Source organism: Typopeltis vanoorti, chromosome 18 (genome assembly GCF_054136105.1).
Source record: "Typopeltis vanoorti isolate ZY-2024b chromosome 18, IOZ_Tvanoo_1.0, whole genome shotgun sequence".
Taxonomy (NCBI): domain Eukaryota; kingdom Metazoa; phylum Arthropoda; class Arachnida; order Uropygi; family Thelyphonidae; genus Typopeltis; species Typopeltis vanoorti.
The window spans coordinates 50,664,341-50,687,277 of NC_143566.1; the positions used below are offsets into that span (position 1 = coordinate 50,664,341).

A 22,937-nucleotide genomic window follows, 5' to 3' on the forward strand; every position below is an offset into this window, starting at 1 on the left:
GTGATCACTTCCAATTTCAAATCCTCTATACACTCTGGTGTCCTGCACCAGGGAGAAAACATCACTATCAACAATAACATAGTCAATGAGACTTTTCTTATTCCTTGCCTCTTCTCTCCATGTGAATTTGTGCACATTATTATGTTGGAACATGGTATTAGTAATAACCAGTCCATGTCCTGAGCAGAAATCCAACAGGTATATGCTATTATTATTATTGACTTTGCTCTTTTCTCCAAATTTTCCCAAAACATTTTTGTATGTCTGACAATCACTTCCTACTCTGCTATTTAGATCCCCAACAAGGACCAACTTTTCCTTTTTCATTGTGTCAGTAGCTTTCTCTAGAGCCTCAAAAAATTCCTCCCCTACTACCTTAGTAGAGTCTTCTTTTGGACCATAGGCACAAATAAGTCTCATTGTCCAGTTCCCCATTCTGATATTTGCTCACATCACTCTACTTGACACTGCCTGCCATTCAAGAAGATGAGCCTCGTATTTTGTGTTGAATGGCTACTCCTTTTCCTTGATTGGCATTGCCTGAATATAATATTTTGTATTTATTGGTCAGAAAGATCTCACCAGTTTTTGTCTTTTTTGTTTCAGTCACCCCTATTATGTCGATCTGGTACTTATCTAATTGCTTAGCTAGCTCCATTTCTTTGCCATTAAGGCTTCTTATGTTGATAGTACCGATCTTAAACTCTGGTGATGTTGAGTTGGGGTGCACTTTCAGATTTGTTCCTGTAGCTGACTTTTCACTGTTTGCCCTGGTTCCTTGGCGAAAACAATGGGGGGGGGGCCCTTGTTTAAGTGGGCGACGCCCCAACCAGCATGAAATTTTGTCATGTTGTACCATCATTTTGTATTTTGGTTTAACCAATAGGAATACAATTTGGTCGGCTAAATCCCAAATTGCCAGCCCATCCTTGTTCGTTCATTATCCAGGTAGATAACCCAACAGGGTGCACCACGAGAAGGTGAGGATTGGACATTAGGTCAGAAGGATGGTCGGTTCTCCGCATTCCTTTTAAGGCTATGTGGAGGTCTCCTCTCAGTTATACAGCTTTGACCCTTAAGCATCCCTGCTATTTTCATTGTCTTCATATATATATATATATATATATATATATATATGCCTCTTCTGAATTTAAATTAGTTCATCTTTTTTCATTTCAGCTGAATGAGAATCACTTAACTCTTCTACATCTAAAGTTCATTTCCAAATCTAGCTTTAAGTTTTATCAGAATCTTGTGGTTTGACTTGGAAATGAATGATTTCTCCAACAGTGGTTCATTGTTGGCTTTAGTTTATCAAGCAGTGATCAGTGACTGCTCTAAACTATAATAATATTATTAAGAAAGACCTCCGGGGAGTTGGGACTCATCAATGATTAATCCTTTGGAGAATTGCTATTATGGTTTCACCTGTGAAATTTAAGTGGGGAAATCACTTTTCAAAACGATAAAACAAGGAGCTCACATTTAGGTCGACTTTCTTCAAAGCACCACATAGGGTTAAACAAGACCCCTTATTGTTTTTGCCAGGGAACCAGGGTGAACAACAAAAAGTCAGCTTGGAACAAATTCCAGAAGATATCCCTACTCAGCATTAGCAAAGTTCAAGATTAGCACCATCAGTATAAGAAACATCAGGGGAAAAAAAAATAATGGAACTTGCAAAAGAATTTTATAAGTACCAGATCGACATAAGTGCTACTGAAACAAAAAAGACACAATTGGGATCTTTCTAAGCAACAAAAGATGTTGTATTCAGGCCATAATAATCGGGGAAAAACAGGAGTAGCTCTAGTATTCAACATTAAATAAAAGGATAATCTTGCATTGCAGGCAATATCAAATAGAATGATGTGGGCAGATATCAGAATGAGGAACTTGATAATTACACTTATTTGTATATACAGTCACACAATGATAAAAGAAAAGTTGGTTCTTGTTGAAGATCTAACTATATTGGGAAATTTGGAGAAACAGCCAAAGCTAATAATAAGTACCCCAGATGTCTGTTCAGAACATGTTAGTAACAATGTTCAAACATTAAAATGTGCACTAATTCATGTGGAGAGAAGATACATGAAATAAGTCTCATTGACACTGTTATTGTTGATAGCGATATATATTAACATTTATAATATTTCCTAGTTTTAGGAGGAGGCCCCTGATCCAGACAGTTTCATAAGCAGATGTTAGGTCAATGACAGTGGCTCCAGATTTGAGTTTCTTCTGGAAGCCTGCTTCAGTTTGAATTGCCAGGACCTGATCACAGCAACTTCTTACTCGCCTGAAGCCAGCTTGTTCAGTTGGGAGTACTCTTTCGATGAGTGGTGAAATTCTTCTAAGGAGAATTCTTTCAAAGAGCTTAAAGGTGGTGCAAAGCAAGGAGATAGGTCGTAGGTTTTTCACTTCATTTGGATCTTTCCCTGGTTTGGGCACGGCAATTATTTTGGCCTCCCACCACAGCTTTAGTAATTTACCAGACATGATGATTTCTGAGAAAAGGGCAGCCAGCCATGTTGACCAAGATGTTTTAAGAATTCAGGGAGTACACCATCTACTCCTACAGCTTTGCCATTCTTGGTCAGTTTTAAGGCTATTTGTACCTCTTTCCAAGTATTGGGTGTATGAGTTCAGGAAGCTCGGGTTCCGTCTTCAGGATTTGTCTGACGGAAGCTTGTACAGCAATTTTCCTGGTAGAGTTGGGATGAATCTTGGAGGTTTTCAATAAATGGTTAGCCATTTGATCAGGAGTCATCTCTGTTTTGTGTGTCGTTGGCTCTGCTCCACCTAATTTTCTCAAAAGTGACCAGCTTCTCCGACTAGATGTGACGAAATAGAGTTCATTGATGGTTGAGATCCATCTTTCCTTTCTGTTTTTATCCAGGGTTGATATGCACTCCTTAGCAATAGCTGGATCTTCAGTTTCCTCATATTAAAGATATGAAGTAATGAATGTTAACAAAACTGGCATTAATTTATGTGGAATATTAATTACATTGCATTAGGTGAATGGCACGGTGCTAAAAGAAAGAGGGAAAACAAACTTTCAAATTCTCAAGAGCATAGGTGAAACTTTATGTGAACAGCAGATGGCAAGATGCAGTAGTTGAAAAGAAATCTTTTCAAGTGCTGCTTGCCATATATGCAGTTGACTTTTTACTAATTGCAAGCACTATTACAACAAAGTATCCAAGTCTTAACTAAAGCCCATAGTCAACGTGCTGTTCTGAAGTAAATCCAGCATAGCAAATTCTTGTAGTCCCATTAAGTTTGCTCTAATGAGAGCAAACTTAATGGTACCACAAGAATATCTATGTGGGAAAGTATAATCTCTAGGCCTTTTTTAGCAATAAAATTTGAATTTTAAAATGGTATAAGTTTAATAAATACAGTGCATGTTACACTTCATCCTGTGTAATTTGTAGATCTGTATTATATGTAGTACAACAAAAAAACTTTATAGAAATTTATGTAAAGAAATAATGGATTAGTTAAATGATTTGATAGACTTTCTGTGTAGATATCAAAGGCATCCTCAGGACGTTTAAAATATTGGAATAAAGGCACGAGCAAACATTAACTGAATATTAAACAGTAAGAGTGTCTTAGTAAAAACAGGATTAGTTTTGATTAGTTAGAGCATGGTAAGTCCTAATAATGTTGGATTGGGGTGGGGGAGAGGAATGCACTGACTTAGAGCACAGCATTAAAGAAAATGGTTCTGACAAAGAGAATAACTTATTCATAACGACATTGAGAATAACTTGCTGTAGCATGACAAATCAGCACCTGTAGAAGAGATCAGAACTGGCATCCCTAAATTTCTCCATGACTCCAAATTGTGCACACCTTAGGATATGTGCCTGGGACACGAGCACCATTAGTGCTGTTGCACTGCTATAGCTGATGAGATTTGTTGACATAAGGAGAGTTGTGATATAACAAGGTTTCACACATTGCTCCCTTCTCAGTTGGGGAGTTTGATTCTTCACAGTGAAAGGAATCTTACATAGGCATTTTCAATTAGAGATATTAGTTAATATCACAGAGAGGTAGCAATGCCTTTTCACCTTTTTGAAGCTGTTAGTATACCAAAACAATCGGTTATTTATTTTTTGCATCCTGACGGCTTCACTAATATTAATTTTTGCACCAGGGAAAGAAGACTGTCACACTACTCTCAAATCGCAATAAATTTTTTCTCCTTACTTCTCTTCTCTTGCTTAGTTATATGTTCCTCTTTCTTGCATGTTTTTGTTATTTTTTTATATACCCATCGCTATCAGTTGCACGATGTTTTATACAATCATTGTCTTGCATGATGTCCTCTTCATTCTCCTGAACTTCCACTACTTCACCTTCAACAAAATTGTTGACACCAACCTTTCCAAACTTTTGTCAGTATTCTCTACTATGGTATCATGTTTTATATGCTCTCTCTCTCTACACAACTGGCACTCACTCCCTGAAGCTCTAGTTTTATATCCTGCATATAGTCCTATCAGCCAGAAAACCTGAGCAATTGATTACATAGTGCGTGTAGATAGTGGTTTAGTGTGTGTAAATGGTGGGTCAAGGTAGTGGTAGATGGTCGGTTGCGGTGGAAAGTGCCTTCCTGTAATGAGTCCTTTGTACTCCTCTTTGGAGGTGCCAGGTAAATAATTCAGTATAATGTAAAGACATAAATTTCTCTTTGTGTACATATATTGAAACAGAGAGAAAACTAATTTTGTGTTTTGTTATTTCGAATTGCAACGAAGACTCTGGTGGGCCAGTGTTATTATGCCTGTTAACCACCTTATCAGCCATTAAAGATGAAATATGCATCCTCAAAAGCTTCGTATACATCATAAATTTCAATGTAATATCAATGGTATTACAATTTTAATATGCACTTCGCATCCATGGTAATGTGGACGTATATATACATCCTGGCCTGTAGCATGGTTAATTATTTGTTATGCTATTTTTTTTTATATGGCGGGGGGGGGGGACTTCAGTTTGTGGTAGAAAAATTCTGCCACATCCATATGAGAATAACTCTCCTTGCTAATTTTCTGTGGAGGTTGGATATGCTGTCACTCATAACATAGAGCTTTTCTTTACCAATTAAGTAATATATATATTTTTTTTAATTTGTAGCCTGATTCATTTGATATATCTTGTTAGGAACTAATGGCTTGTCACACCTATTTACTTAGCTTTATGTAAAGCCAATTAATGCAGTGATAAGGAAGCTACTATAGTTTTTTGTAAAGTGTGTATGTTCTTTGATACACACTTTACACACACTTTCTCTCTTTTGTAAAAGAACAAACCAGTTTTTGGGAAGTCATGCCACCTCCATATTAAACTAGTTGATTAATTTTAAACTGAAAAAAAGCTCCTATAAAAGGTTCCTTGCATCTTGGTGAAATTCAAACCCAGGTATATTCAGCACTTGTGCATTCATCAGAACTGACATACCATGCCAGAGACTGTAAACTCTTTAATTCCCACTGCTTGATCTACTTTGGCTCAAAATTTCTCAACCAAACCAACCTACCCTTTTCACGTGCTCCCTCTATCACTCTCCAAACTCTGACCTCTTCAACTATCTCTCTCTCTAAAGCTTGACTTTCTGCAGTTGAAATACCCAATAGTGAGGTCATCCCTCATGGGGGACTTCAATGTCCACAACTAACAGTGGCTCCCCTTCTCCAGTTTCACCTATCACGCGGGCAGGGATGCTGAGGCGTTTGTCATCAGCAATGACCTATCTCAGATCATCACTCTTCTGACCAGAATAGCTGTCAAACCTCTTCAATTTGCCACTACACTTCATTTCTTCCTAACAAGCTCCTCTTTTAGGTATACTGTGGTTGTTGGTTCTCCTCTTGGTAACTCAGACCACAACCACATACAAGTCTCTTTTGCCACAGAACTTCCTTCACTCACCAGTTCAGTCTCATGTCCTTTGCCACTACAAGGGTGCCAACGGGGAAGATCTCCGTGACTTCTTTCCTCCTTCCCATGGTCCAACTACTGCTTCACTTTTTTTGATCCAAACACCTGTTCAGACCAAATAACAGAAATCATCCTCATAGGAATGAAAGCTTTCATTCCTTATTCTACTCCAAACTTCAGCTACCATCCGAGCCTTGGTCCTCAATAAAGTGTTTGAATTCTGTAAAAGAAAAAAACCTCTGCTTACTACAAATGGTTCAAGTCTAAAACTCCAGTTGTCCACTCTGCCTACACTGTGGCCTGCAGCAGTTGCAAAAGAATCAAGTCCAAGTCAGACTTTGAAAGGGCCAAATGCTACAAACTCACCTCCTGCCCTGCCGAAATGGTAGTCGCTCCTTCTGGTCGCTTGCCAAGGCCATTGAGTGCAACTTCTGCTGACCCAGGTTTCCACCACTCACGTCTAGATGGTACTGTAGTTATATTTCTAAAGATAAGGCCAACTTATTGGCTTCACTCTTCTCTTCAAATTCCTGGATTGATGACCTTGGTAAAGTTTTCTCTACACTACCATAAATGTTTCCCTTCATGTCGCCCATAGTCTTCCAACAAAAAGAAATCCAAAAAATCCTCAGTAACCTGAACACAAACAAGACCTTGGTCCTGATGGTATCCCACCTATTGTGTTTAAAAAAAAAATTGTGTCCCAGAACTAACACCTATCCTGTATCTCTATCTCCTCTTTAATCTATCCTATTCAACTGGCATCTACCCTACAACATAGAAACAGATCCACATCCAGCCAATCTCAAAAAAAAGGTGATAAAAGTCAACCAATGAACTACTGTCCAATTGCTCTCATTTCTGTTCTCTCTAAAATTATGGAGAAGGTCAACAACCAACTCTTGAGCCACGTAGAGTTATACCAACTAATCAGTAGCCAGCAGTGTGGATTCCTCCACTTGTGATCTAGAGCTAATCTTCTTGCTTTCACCACCCACCTCTGGACTCAAGCCATGCGGAAATTTGGAGAAACTCATGTGGTTGCCCTCAACATTTCAAAGGCATTTGAACAAACTTTGGCATGGGGCCTACTTAACAAACTGCCATCCTATGGTATGCCTTCCTCACTCTACTACTGGATTGCCAACTTTCTCACTAGTTGTTTGCTACATGTCATGGTGGATGGTTTATTCTTCTCAGATTTCCCCACCAATGCAGGAGTACTACAGGGTTCTGTTCTTTCTCACTCTCTTCCTCTTGTATATAAATGACTTGCTCTCTCAGACGTCCAATCCTATCCATAGCTTTGCCAATGATAGTACATTCATTTCCTCCTTTTCATTCAACAAACCTTGTGGTGCTCAAATATTATAATTTTCAAGATCTACCACAACTGGCAATGTGAACTAAGATCTCCTAGCTATATCTCAGTGGTGCAAGAACAATGTTGTAAACTTTAATGCCACCAAAACTCAGTCCTGTCTGATCTCTCACAAGAAAGAGCCCCCTTACCTTCAGTAATACTGAGATATCCAAGCACAATCAGATTTCTCTTCTTGGACTGATCTGCACCTCCCATCTTTCTTGGCACAACCATATTTCAACTATACCGTCTGCAGCTGCCAAAAAACTTGGTGTACTTTTTTCACACAAGACAGTACTTCACTACTGCTAACTCTGTACAATGCCCTAATCTGCCCAGCAATGGAATATTGCTCCCATATTTGGGGGTGGGTGGTGCACCAAAATCCTCTCTAAGATTGCTTGATTCTGTCCAGAAGAGGGCAATCCAGCTAATTTATGATCTCTCTCTCTCTCACAGATGTTCAGTTTCTGCCTTGTCTGTTGAATTGGCCACTATTATTACTCCACTCCTCCAAAATTATTAAAACAAGAACCACTGCTAACCAATCGCCTTTTGCAGTCTATCATGAAACTCACTGAACCAACTTCGCTGCCTCCTCTTTCATTCCATCTACTTTTGTCCTTTGTAACAGTGCCTTCCCCAAAGATTACAACCCTCAGAAGTTCAAGTGAAATGTGAACAGGTTCCTACTTTCTTCTGTTCCTCTGCTCCCCCCCCCCCAACACACAGCACTAATTCTATAGGTTATGTGGCCTTTCATTTGTGGGTCAGATATATATATATATATATATATATATATATATATGAATGAAAGAATGATCATTAACTCGGTTAACATACATATTTTTATGAAGAATTGAATGATGAACTAGAGAGAAAAATCGTGGAATCTAGAGAAATCATCTTCAATCCTGTTCATCTAAATAATAACTTGAGCTACAACCTCCTAGATAGTCATTCAGCTGTAATCATGTACTGGCGTTCACGTGATGCTGCAAGCACGCACTCTCCCAACAATGCAACAAACGAAAGAACAGCTTTAAATACAACTACAACGTTTTCATGCTAATTATGTATAGAGTAGAGACTCTCTATGTTGTTCATAGTCTTTTAACCTTCAGTGTTTAGTGTTTTTTCTTTTTTTTTTTCTTTCTTTTATAATGAAGGCTGTTACAGGCCGAAACTAGTCGTGTTTTTATATTAAAACATTTTTACTTAAATCTCGGTTCTAGTCATTCAATTCTTCATAAATATATATGTAAATAAGTTTTTTTACCTTGGAAATAATGTATATTAGGGTTACCAAGTAATTTTATAAACTTGGTTATTTTACTCCTAATCCCAAGTAAACAAACAGTTAAGTTTGCGCCTGAAACGTAGTTCAAGTCTAAAGCTCTGATCACTATTCTTAGTATTTTCCATAATGCAAAGCACATCTCACTGAGAGATGTATACTGCAATACATTATGGGTGGGGTCACTACCCAGACCGGTTTCAACCTTTTTTGAGGTCTCCTCAGTGAGTAGCTAGACCCTAAATACTAAGGTTTAGTGAGATGTGCTTTACATTATGGAAAATACTAAGAATAGTGATCAGAACTTTACCCACCTTTACAATGAGTTGCCCTGGTGTTGCACCACCTTTAGACTTGAACTACGTTTCAGGCGCAAACTTAACTGTTTGCTTACTTGGGATTAGGAGTAAAATAACCAAGTTTATAAAATTACTTGGTAACCCTAATATATATATATATATATATATATATATATATATATATATATATATATATATATATGACGATTCATTGACTCGGTTGAAATACATATTGTAAAATAGAGTTGAATGACTTAAACTGAGAGTTAGGTTAAAAAGGGGGTTTAATAGTAAAACATGACTAGTTTCGGCTTATAACAGCCTTCATCAGGTGACATTATAAAAGAAAAAACACTAAACATTGAAGGTTAAAAAAAAACTATGAACAACAAAGTCTCTATACATAATTAGCATGAAAACGTTGTAGTTGTATTTAAAGCTGTTCTTTCGTTTGTTGCATTGTTGGGATAGTGCGTGCTTACAGCATCACGTGAACGCCAATACCTGATTATAGCTGAATGACTATCTGGGAGGTTGTAGCTCAGGTTATTATTTAGATGTTCAGGGTTGAGGATGATTTCCCTAGATTCTAAGATTTTTCTCTCCAATTCATCATAGCAACGAAAGATGTTAGTAAATCTGTCCCAGCAGACTGTATGACTTGGGTTTTCATCATTAGAATCAGCTGAGAAAAGGATATGGCTTGATAAGGCACTGGCTCGCTGTCTCTTGTAAGCAATGTCCCTCATATGTTCCTCCATATGTAATTCAGTAGATTTGTCTGTCTCGCCAAAATAAGGAATATCACAATCGCACCATATTTTGTACACCAGGATATTTAAGATGATGATGACAAGGTTTTGGATGGCTTATTAAGGAGCAGATTTTCAGTTACTTCAGATTCCAAGATTCTATATACAAACAAAATCATGGTCTGCCAATGGGTAATCCTTTATCCCCTGTTTTTGCAAATATTTACTTGGAGGATTTTGAAGCGAAAGCTATCTCTTCCTTTGCCTTTCACACCTAAAGTTTGGAAACGTTATGTGGATGACATTTTCCTCATTTGGAGCCATGGACATGATTCCCTAATGGATTTCCTGGAACATCTCAATAGTCAACATCTAAGTATAAAGTTCACAGCAGAGCTTGAAACTGATAGTTCCCTGCCTTTTCTAGATGTAAAACTGACCTGTTCTTCTGATAAACTTAAAATTTAGATGTATAGAAAGCCTACACATACCAACAGATATCTTCATTGTCAGTCCCATCTCTTCCCTCCCCAAAAACTTGGAATAATTTTTACCTTGGGACATAGAGCTCGCTCTCTTCTTGTTGACCCAAATGAACTTCAAAAAGAAATAAACTATCTCAAAACCACTTTCACACTTAATGGATATTCTGAAAAAATTATTGAAAAATTTCTTCTTAATCCTCCTAGTCATCACACAGAAGAAATAAATACATTTAAAGGCACTATATCTATTCCTTACATAAGTTCAGTTTCACAAAAATTAGCCAAGATTCTAAAAGAATACAATATCAGAACTTTGTTCACTCCACTTCCAAAAATCCCCTCCTTAATAAGCCACCCAAAATCTTGTCGTCATTATCTTAAATATCCTTGTGTGTACAAAATATGGTGTGATTGTGATATTCCTTATTTTGACCAGACGGACAAATCTATTGAATTACGTATGGAGGAACACATGAGGGACATTGCTTACAAGAGACAGCGAGCCAGTTCCTTATCAAGCCATATCCTGTTCTTGGCTGAATCTAATGATGAAAACCCAAGTCATACAGTCCGCTGGGACAGATCTACTAACATCTTTCATTGCCATGATGAATTGGAGAGAAAAATCGTAGAATCTAGGGAAATCATCCTTAACCCTGAACATCTAAATAATAACCTGAGCTACAACCTCCCAGATAGTCATTCAGCTGTAATCAGGTACTAGCGTTCACGTGATGCTGTAAGCACGCACTATCCCAACAATGCAACAAATGAAAGAACAGCTTTAAATACAACTACAACTTTTTCATGCTAATTATGTATAGAGACTCTATGTTGTTCATAGTTTTTTTTAACCTTCAGTGTTTAGTGTTTTTTCTTTTATAATGTCACCTATGATGAAGGCGGTTATAAGCCGAAACTAGTCGTGTTTTACTATTAAACCCCTTTTTAACCTAACTCTCAGTTTAAGTCATTCAACTCTATTTTCATATATATATATATATATATATATATTGATGACTTTGCTTTTTCAGTGTATTTTCATTTGGTGATCTTTCATTGAATTACTTTCACTGACTTACCTGTGCACCATCCTTAACATATCCTAGAAATTATATAGAATGAAATATAGTTTTACTGTGAACTTTACATGGTTAATCTGTATTCTCTGATGAGATTATATGAGTACTTCTCTAAGTTTTCAGATAGTATTCTATATTCAATGTTTAAAGATGCAAAAGTTATCTGATTCATACATTGTTCATCATAACTTTTAATCCTTCAAATATTTGAGATTATAAATGTGTGTTTTTATATGTCTGAGAAAAAATACCTCAAAATCAGTTAGTTTTGCATTTCTGAGTATATAATTTACTTAGTTTAACTTACTTTTATCCTTTGATTATTTAAATATTATCAAAAAATAATTGCACATGTCTGCATATTACTATATCCTTGAGGGTTTATATCAGTAACTTGACGAATTTGTATTTTTGATGTTTTTTCAGTTCAAAGATATTAATCATGCTCATACTATTTTGATTGACCCTACAAAAAGAAACATCTATGACACTTATGGCTCTTTGGGTTTGTACATAGCTGAACAAATCGGAGAAGAGAATGTTAACACTTACTTTGTTCTTACTAGTCCATGGTGTAAAGTATGTATTATAGATAACCTTATTTGAATTGTAGTTTCTTACTTTAATTGCTTTTCTAAATTTATTCACCAGGTTTAATTTTTTTTTACTAATAGTTATTATGATGACAATAAATTTAAATTCCTAGATTTTGAGAGAGCATTATTATTATTATTGCACAGGAACATCCATAGTCTAATGAACTCATTGATAGCCAATGCACTCACAACTATGCAACCCATTCCACTCATTTGCCACTCTGCAAGTAAAATACCTAGTTCTCACACCATTATGATGCTTTTACTCAATTTCCAGGGATCACTCCTTGTTCTTCCTCCTTTAACCAAATGCTGAAACATTTCCTCTGCATCAATCATATAAAACTTTTAGTAGCTTAAATGTTTCTGTCATATTCTCTTTTTCACCTATGAATACACACTCTTGTCTGTTGTCATAGGGACTATTTCGCTGATCACTCACAGTCTTGGTCACTTGCCTCTGGATCCTCTCCACTACTCCTTCATTCCCAAGAAACCCAGGTGACTAGACCTGAGCACACTATTCTAAATGTGTATGTATCAAGGCCTTATAGAGGAATTAAAATGTCCTTATTACAGCTCAATAGCATGTTCTTCAATAACTAAGTTATTCTATGAGCCACCTCGGCAACCTTAGCAGTCTACCTTCTGAACAAGTATCTACTAACCATTCCTAGTTTCATCAATTTCCTGGAGTACAGCTAGGCTGCCTGAAGATAGACACAGGAACTTTTTCTTTGACTGGTTCCCGAGTTAGTCGATCTCTGGCACAGGCAAGCAGGTTTTTCCTTCTGGAAACTTGGTTTTTTTGTCCCATAAACTCAAGAAAATTGGTCTTAGAACCGACATTATTTCACTTGTTAGTGGTAGGTACCAAGACAGCACTTGCTTGCCCGTCTCTTCATCGGTTATATATCTTCATCTTATAATTAGTGATAGTCGTGGACCAGCTATCTCTGATTGGCTACTGGTGGAGATTAAACTGCTCACTCAGTCTCCAAAAGCTAGATTGGGTTGAAAAGACTTCACTTTATTCCCTATAAAGGAATTAAAAATGTTAGCTAATTATTTTTTTTTAATGCATAACTTTACACTTCTCTTTTCCACATTAAACTGATATCCATTATATTTTGTCCATTCAGTCAGCCTATTTAAATCATCCTGCAAGCTCTCTACATTGCCTTGATTTACTATTACTTTGCAACATTGGCAAAAAATATTTCTCTTCTCATTATTTTCTATATCATTTATATACAAATTAATATATGGTGGTCCAAGCATAGAATCTTGTGGAACACCACTCGTCGTATGGTTTCTCTGGGATTCTGTTCCTCTGTATGCTACTTTTTTTATATTGCTCTATCAGCCACCTTCATATCCATATACCCACTTTCATGTCCATTCCCATTTGTTCCAGTTTGCTTAACAGAGTTCAGTGTGGTATCCTGTCAAATGCTTTTTTTGCAAAATTCAGCAGTCATGTAGCTATTCCCTTTATTCAATTCAGCTGTTGCTATTATAAAAAGTGAGTAAATTAAGCTACAACTTGCCCTTCACAAAACCATGCCCCTCATAAAGTATCATTTTTATCCACCCATCCCTGAATTTTGTCTCTGGCCAACTTTTCCAATACTTTTACCGCTACTTCCTAGCTATCAATTAGTCTATAGTTTGCTATCGTTGTCTTAGAGCATTCTTTATGCAAAGGAATTATTTTGCCCTCTTTTGGGACTCTACTAGAGCTAAGACTTAAGAGTGTACTCAGAGTCACTGCCAATTCCTTTGTGCATTCTTGTAAAATGTGAGTTGATATTCTATGCATTCTCATGTCTATATTTGCATTGAGATTCTGCAATATCATGAATACTTCCAATTTGTTAGCCTTTATTCTCACATCAGTTCCTGTCACAGTTGTATCTTCACTTTGAGGATAGACCCTTGCAAAGTGGTCACCCAGTAATTCAATCATTCTGTCTGCTTCTCTCACCTCATTATCATCAGTACTTGTTAAAGTTATCTTTCTATCATGTTGGAGGCTTAATGGATTTTTTACAACACTCAAAAAGAATTAAAATAGAATTTAATACTTCCTATATTTCGTCCTAGTCACTGGGACATCTACGGGGATTACAAAAACAATTAATGTAACATATACACAAATAACAAACAATACTAAGCCCAACCACGTGGGTGACACTAAAGTCCTATCTAGGTAGAGCACCCTCTAAGGGCAGTAGTAGGTGGCCTGGAATGTAAGGTGGGAACTCTGGTGATGAGTGTTTCCCAAATCTTCGGAAGCTTAATGCAACCGTATTTATTAAGATTTGGTTGGTTTCTGAGAGCTGCTGCTGCTTCTAAGAAAAGTCTCTTTCTTGAATTTGCTGTGGTGGAGCATGGTGTTTTTCTTCCATGATCCCCTGTGGGTGGTGTCCAAAACATGGTCAGCCAAGCCTGAATGGCCGTAGTTGTGTTTGAAGATGTAAGACTTGTGTTCCTCTAGACGGATGGATGCTGATCTGCCTGTCTGTCCAAAGTACGCCAGCTTACAGGAACAGGGTACTTTGTAAACTCCAGGCAGAGAGAGAAGAGGGAGCTGATCTTTTGTAGAACGGATAAGGGTAGCAAGTTTGCAGTGGGGCTTATATGCTGTGTGTAGGTTGTACTGTTTTAGTATCTTGGCTATTTTTTCGGATGTACCACGGATGTAGGGTATGGTAATGGCATTTTTAAAATCTTGTTGACGAGAAGGACGGGGGAATGGGGGAGGAGTTGATTATTTTTTTTTTTTTGATACTGTGATCGCTGTAGCCATTGGAGAGGAAAGTGCTATGTATGTGGTTAAACTCAGTAGTGAGGGCGGTTCCACTGGAACAAAGATTGTGGGCTCTCTTGGTAAGAGTTTTAATAATGCCATATTGTTGAGAGGGGTGGTGGTGGGAGAGTTTGTGAATGTATCTGCCTGTGTGTGTGGGTTTTCTGTATACAGTAAAGGTAAGCGTATCATTAGGCAGGCGTGTGACTAAGGTGTCTAGGAAGGGTAAACAATTGTTCTTTTCCTTTTCCATAGTGAACTGGATTCTTGGATGTAGACTATTGAGATGACTGAGGAAGGAGTCTAACGTGTGTGGGCCATGAGGTCAAATAGAGAACACATCATCTACATATCTTAGCCAGATAGAAGGTTTGAGTGGGGCTGAGAAAAAAAAAAAAAAAAAAAAAAAAAAAAAAAAAAAAAAAAAATCCATTAAGCCTATAACATGATGTCCTCACAGCACTTAAGCCTCTACACATGTTATCTTTCTAGTCATTCTTTGTTTTACTTGCCACATAGCAAACTTTTTGGAATTTACTTTGGCCTGCTCAGCTAATTTCTTCTCATCTGATTTGCCATCCTTTAACACAATGGTTACATTTCTTGCCTTAGCCTCTTATATTGCTCATAAGAGTTTGCTGATCATTGCCTTCTTTATATATCCTTCACAATTTCTTCTGCTTAGTAGATCCACATATGTCCCATCTTAACAGAAAATTCCATGTCTCACAACCTCCCAAGTCATGATCACTTCTCCCGATTGGAGGCAGTGTTGCTACCATCATTATGGACAGATCTTCTGATCCTGTGATCAGATCTAACACTGCCATACCCGGAGTGCCCTCTATCACATGCTGATTTATACACCTAGTATCAAACAATTTATACTAGGTATATAAATTGGATATCCATCTCCTTCCTGCCATGTGATCTTTCCTCCTCCTAATCTGTCCTCCATAGTTGAAGTTTAATATAATACCTTATAATACTCATTTTGCACTCGTGTTAATTTGTTGATGCATGTCTTTCATGTCATCCTTGGTATTCCTCTTTCCCAGGGGTCGGCAACCTGCGGCTCTTTGAATGAATAATTGCAGCTATTTTCGTTATTAAACAATCTATTTTTGAATAATGCAAAATGAATGTTATTTATTAAATTAGAAACTAAAAACACTAAATTTGGCATTTTCAATAAATTAAGGACATTTTATATTTAATCGAGGACATTTTACATTAAGTCAAGGATATTTTACAATTGAAAATAGTACATGCGATGCTGAAAAATTTAATACTTTCATGTTTGAACTCTTTGAAATCATATGCGATAATCCTTCTTTACATTCTATTTACATTTTACAAAAATCCTACTTTATGGTGGATATGACTTTCCATTTAAACGCACTAAATAAGAAACTACAGGGAAAGGGAAATACAGTAGTTTTGCTTTTAGAAGTGATTTCGTTTGAACAAAAATTATATTTGTTTGCGACAGACTTAGAGAAAGGCACATCATTATTACATTTTCCTATGTTGAAGAAATATCAACAATAACAAGTTGATAATAATTCCATAAATTTAACCTTTTTCAAAGAAATTGTGGTAAATATGTGATCTGCATTTAATGGTAGATTTGAGGAATTTAGAAAGAACAAGGCAACTATGTCATTTTTATTGTGACCACTTGAAATTAATCCTGCCGAATTAAATTTTTCACCTTTTGCTGGAATTGATGAGGCCACATTTCAACTTGAGTTAGAGGACCTGAAAACCCAGGATTTGTGGAATTCAAAATTTAGAAATCTTAAAGCTGACCTGGAGGAGTTGGAAAGATAAAAATCTATCTTTGCAATACAAAAAAATGGTCTAAAATAGAAGATCTTAAAAAGCAAGATCAGATTGTATTTGACACATGGAATTGTTTACCGGACACTTACATTCGATGATTTCAAATATACGCATTTGGACTTCTATTGATTTTCGGATCGGCATATTTCTGTGAGCAAATATTTTCTAATATGATTTTTATTAAAAGTAAGTTGAGAAACCTACTAAACAACATGAGTCTTTCATCATGTTTGAAAATGAAAATTACTGCGTATTCGCCGCATATTGAGAAACTATCCCAAGAAGTTCAACAGTAAAAAAGTCGCACCTAAGAAGATATTTTAAATTAAAAAAAAATAAAGAAGTAGATATGTTATTGGATTTTATACATATTTTTTTTTTTTTTTTTTGTAAGGAGGAGCAAATCTTTGTTTTAATATTTAAAAATATCATATAATTTCGTGTAACATGCCGGCATACCCCTGTGTTTTACAAGAATGATAACGTGTTACTGTAAAAAAAAAAAAAATAAATAAATAAATAAATAAATAAATAAAAAAAATAAAAAAAATCCTGAATAAATAATTTAATTATAATATTTTTCAATGTAGTTTCTAAATTTAAAGCAGTGATGAGCAATTAAATAATAAATCAAATACTCGGTTCGATCCGCATAAAGAATATTTTCTTTTTCTTTGATAAGAAAGTATTAATTTATTTTCCATTATTTAGCTATATTTTAATTTTTTTAACCTGCACAAATAAATCCACATGTAAAAATCAACATTCATAAAATAGATTTTTAATTAAAATATACTAATTCTGCCATACAAAACGAACACTGTGGACCGCAGAAAAAACCTGAGAGGGTCGTATGCAACCAGCGGAGTATTGGTTGCTCATCACAGCGTGCGGCTCCCTAAATTTTTTTTTAACAGATATAATTTTAAAAATGGCTCTTCAATCCATAAAGGTTGCCGACCCCTGCTCTAGCCTATAGCAGCAAAATAGTGGAGTGAATTTCAGAGATGAATCACAATGATATTAGGTCTGTTGAGTATCTCATGTAATTACTGTATGGTTAATTTTTGATTAGTTTGATTAAGATGAAAGTTTTTTGTTTTTTTTTTGGCACTGTTTTTTTTTTGGAAACTTTGTTAAGGATCAGAGGATTTGTGGATTTCACATGAGATGGAGAGAATGTAAAATGGTTTTATTAAGAATTTTTAACTTGGGTTAATTATGTTATGTTTGTCATGAAATTCTTATATTCTTTTTCATCCATATTTTACTCTAGCTCATCCACAAGCAAGAAAAGTTTGGATGTGAACTCTCTTTATAACTAGTTGTTCACATACTGTGGACAGTGAACATCAACTTAGTTTGTACTAAGTATCCCATAATGAATAGCAAATGTCATAGGAGATGTATGTTGCCATACGTTAGGGCACTATGTGATATTGTAAAACTCGATGTAGCTTGGAAATACCAAAGCACTTTACATTGATTTTTACAGAGGTCAAATCCCATGAGAATGTTACAAAAATAACCATGTTTGTCTCTGTTTTATGCTTAATATTACTGTAAATAAAACTATGGGAATTAACTGTATTTACTCCTTTAACAAGAATATTTTAGAATGTCAAAAACAAAGGCAATGCTTTGCTATCGGAACTTTATATAATAGTTCTATGAGGGCATAAGAAAGTTGTTTACAATTTTAATGTATGAGAAAGTTGCTTACGAGCTCTGCGCATAAACACCTTCAAAGTCGGTGCCTGAGAGATCTGAAAAGTTCAAACAAGTTTCCGCTGCCCAACAAGATACAATCAAAGGAATGCACGGAGGAAAAGAAAGAACGGGTCGGTCTTAAAAGAAAATCAAGGAGTCATGCCGAATTCTTCGGGAGGTTACAACCTTTCGTGCAAGGTCCCGGAGAACTTGAAATAAAAAGGGACTGAGCCAAACATCGAAAGGAGCCAGTCTGCGGCAGTTACAGTCATCGGAGTCAGCAATCAAGGAGTCAGCAGAGAGTTATCAGAAGCGGCAGAAATATCGGGAATAGGGTCCAGAGAACCGGACATTACGGCGAGCCCACGCCAGAGGAGAAAATTTGGAATGACGAGAGAACAGCCGATGTAAATACCCGAAGCAATTTCACTCGGAAGTCCTTTTGCTGTGGGAGATCAACATCTTGCCGGAGCTGTTTGAGTACTGCAGGTTGCAGTCCACAGCATGCCAATTCCTGACAAAATACTGCTGATGCAAGACACTCCTGAATGAAGCCCAAGACCTGAGATGAAAGAAAAGTCATAGAGACTTTAGTGCAAGACTTATGATTGAATGTGCGATACAGAGCCTCTGTAAGTTTGTTCTATTTTTTTTGTACATTTCTTCTTATAATCTAGGAGATATGTTATAGATGAACTGATAAGAATAAGCTTAATAGTAATAAGAAGTGTCCATGAGAGAGTCATTTGGAATGGTAATGATTGGCATAAGATTTGTGAAATAATTTGGCATAGTTAGCTAACCTCTTAATGATTAAATCAGAGTTTTCAATAACTTGATTTAATAAGCAGAGAAGTAATTGTATTGTATAGTTAATTAGTATTGAAAAGGGAAAGTTTGTATCTTTATGCTGAAAGTCTAATGGATAGGTAGAGAGAGTAACCTCCCTATCATTTAATTAAAGTACTTTGATATTAATGTAAATAAATGTGTTTTATTTATATGTTAATAGAGTGCCTTCTGATTCTTTAAATTACAATGCACTGTTCCTAAATAAACTTGGACTTGTGAGCAGGAAACAACTAAGGCATATCAAGTGTCGTTTAAGTACTTGTGAAACCACGACTGTCTACATAAACTTTATTGAAGGAATTTATGCTAGTGAGAGAGAGAGAGAGAGAGAGATCTACCGGCGCATTACTGAGTCTTATGCCGATATAGAAATATTGGTGGCACAGTCTTAACAAATAAATTTTTCAGTGTTCATAGGCATACGACTAGTAAATATGAAAGGTGGATAAACATAGGACGTAATAGAATAAGAAGGAAGGTTATGGAAGCAAAAAGCGCACTGCTAATTAGAATAAAGAAAAAAACACATTAGACATTATTCGCTACAAAGGCGCAGTAACCAAGCAGGCTTATAAATAGCAACGGTTTACAATATGACATTTTTCTCATCAGCAGGAAACTAAACATTAAGTGATTGCTGGTAACTAATTTTATGACAGAATTTTTTTTTTTTTTGTATACAAGGAGCAAAACTGTTTATCACTATTGTTACACTGGATTTCAGGTAGTTTTTAGCAAATTTTGGTTAAATTGCGTATTATAGTTTTAGAAAAAGTTATATTTACAAAGTCTTTGAGAACTAATTTTTAAAATGGGTTTACTGTCATAATGACTAATAAAATATAACCAGGTTAGTGGTAGCTTCACTTCACTTGTTTTGGCTATAATTTTAACTGCTCCCAGCAGTCTAGAGGTTTTCCTTACAGTAACTATTCCAAGTTACAAAATTAGTAATTTCCTCAAAATTACTAACACTTTAAAAAAAAAAAAATTAAAATTAATTCTCTAAAAATGAAGTGAGCATTATATTTGAAATTAGGGAACCTCAACCTCTGTCATTCCATTTTTGTTTGTATCACATCAGGCTGCTTGAGAGAAAACAACACATCATTTTTAGTTGATGTGAGTTTCGTTGATTTTTATGTATTAAACAATAAAATGCTTGAAATAATTGTCATTTTCACATGGCATTTGTTCCTTGAATATGTTCCATTTAGAACAGGATTGTCTAGAGTTACTTTCAATCTAGAAATTCTCATAGGACATAAATTTTTAACTTTTTGTTTTACCACCTGTTATGAGTGGTAGAAGTTGTGTGGCATGCAGACAATGCCAAAAGTGTGTGGGTGTAAGTGTGCATGCTCATGTATTTCCTGCCGTGTGTTTGGTTGAAACCAAAACGATGAGCTTCTTATCTCTCTCTCTCAGCCCTTCATATTCTCTTGAAATGAAATATGGTATTCAAAACAAATGAGTAGGTCTTCAATTTAAAAAAAAATGAAAAATTATCAAAATTGCAAATTCATTTTGTCAAGATGCATGGCTAAGATGTAACTGCAGCAAGCTTAATTTCCATTTACAAGCTTTAGAACAGCTTGCTTCTAATTCTCTTACCTTTTAAACCAGTGTTTCTCAAACTTCAGATATCTGCGTACCCCTTCTTAAATTTTCATTATTACCAAGTACTCCCTTATCAAATAATAAATAAATAAATAATAAAGTATATTTCATTGTAAATGTCTATTTTATTTGAATTTATATGTTCATGTAAACAAAAAATATGATTTATTTTTAATAGAACAAAACTTGGAATCGGTTCCTCTTCATTTCCCGTCCATGAAAATCCACATTTCAAGTAATTCATATCATACTGACGAAGATTTTTCATATTCTTCCTAGTTCGTTCTCTAGAGATGTCAGATGACACACCCTTAACAATTTCATTTGATCCAGATACAATGTCAACGTTTTTGTGTTGCTTACAGCTACTTGTATTTGCTATATTTGCTCTCTTTTGTGGGTTTTATAAATCCAATCTTTAACCAATGATCTATTCTTAAGAATTTGAAAGCTAAAAAAATTACCATATTTACTCAAACTCGTTTTTTTCCCAAAATTAAAGGTAAAAAATCGTAGTGAGAGATATATGTGGGGATTTTCGGAAACTAAAGTTTTCAGAAAAAAAATGAGAATGGTGCGACTTACCAAGAAGTTCCTACTCGCTATTGCAACTTTTGGCATCGAGAACAGTTTCCTTGTGTGCATCAAAGTCATCTACCCAAATAGCTTAATCTTCTTTCCCAATATTTCAAGCAAAAATCACTAGTAATTTACAAGACTTGAGATATGTAGAGCAGCTATGAAGAAGTGTATATGATTGGTGCGGTATTAACAAAAGATCATGCGAACCAAAGACAAATTAGCATTTCAACAATTGAGTTGAAATGCTAATTCTCTTCAACCGAATTCCATAATATCTGAAACACATTCGCTGTACATTTCTTAGTTTTAACACGTTCACGACTGGGTGTCAAGCAAAACCATATGTTGTGCCGGTAATATATGGTTTTGCTTGAGTCTTTAACAGCAGTTTCTGTTGGAGAGGAGATGTGATTCATTAGTTAGTGCCGTTTTTATCCCAGTTGTCTCTAATTGCACTATTTGTTGAGAAATGTCACTGTGCCTTATTCAGTGATACAATAAAACTACTTGTTTTTCTTGTGTCTTAAGTATACTTCCATTGATCACAACTCAACAGTGACGCTGTTGTGGAGGGCATGTTGTTTACCGCATGGAACATCCTGGCGAGTTACTATCGCCAGGACGTGAATGTCGTGGTGACATTGATAATGATGCATAGCCGAAAATTGCCACGTACCCCCCTGAAGACACTGTTTTAGACTATAAAGAACATCAAAATGGAGAATCGGACAATGTGACATATTTGTGCCTGTGTTCATGCAGTAGGTTCTTCTAAGGACAAAGTGGAAGAATTTTTTTGAGACATTTAGAGAAGGAAGCTGATATAGGCATGCAACTGCCAATACTGATCCTTTTAAATTTCCTGTGCATAGTTTGGTGAGATGTGGGTGCTTCGGTCAATTGCTGCACACAGGAAGTTCTGTTTATCTGCACAAGTCTTCTCAGAATGGCAATATCATTCCTGACAGACTGTCTTAGCATGACAATTACACAAGCAATGTGGGTTATTTTTCCACTGATTAAACATCCAAGATATCTCACCTTTGAAGAAACTAGTCATCTCTGCTGTCTTCAAAATCGTATCTCCAGCTAGACGTGGATAAGGGCTTATTGTGGTTACTCACAATTAGCCCTTTATCAAACTCTGAAAGATCCTTTTTTTTTTTCATTGCGATCAACACAATTGAATTAGAAACCTTCTAATCCTCAACCTGATTTTCATCTGAATTAGAAACCTTCATGCTGGATTAGAACTTCTAATCCAGTTCTTTGTCCAAAATGCATTACAGATTTTGAACAAACAACTGGCTGCAATTTGGCTTGGTAAATATAGAACTTAACATGCTTGCCCAAGAAATCTGTGAAATGTACCTTTTAGATTTTGTGGACTGGATACAGGTCACAAACCACTGATCACAAGTTTTCGGCATTTGTTAGAGTGATGTATTTCCTGCAACAACTGGAGGATGGAGAAATAGAAAGGTAGAGTCTAGAACTCGGAATTTCCATCATGTTGTTCCATCATTTTGAGTTATGGTTTAAGCCAAAAGAATAAAATGTGGCCGGCTAAATCCTAAATTGTCAGCTCATCCTTGTTCGTTTCAGTATCCAGGTGAATACCCAACAAGGTGCACTACGAGAAGGTGAGGATTGGACATCAAGTCAGAAGCCCTGGTCG

The 22,937-nt window shown here is 36.0% G+C and overlaps 1 protein-coding gene across 1 annotated transcript in view; it reads left to right on the forward strand.

The window, feature by feature from the left end:
- LOC150096663 (dnaJ homolog subfamily C member 5-like) overlaps positions 1 to 22,937 on the forward strand; it is a 159,605-nt gene that overhangs the window by 69,393 nt on the left and 67,275 nt on the right. Inside the window, exon 4 of the mRNA XM_090408235.1 lies at positions 11,669 to 11,821. Coding sequence (XP_090264361.1) covers positions 11,669 to 11,821 — 153 coding nt within the window. The remainder of the gene's footprint in view (positions 1 to 11,668; positions 11,822 to 22,937) is intronic.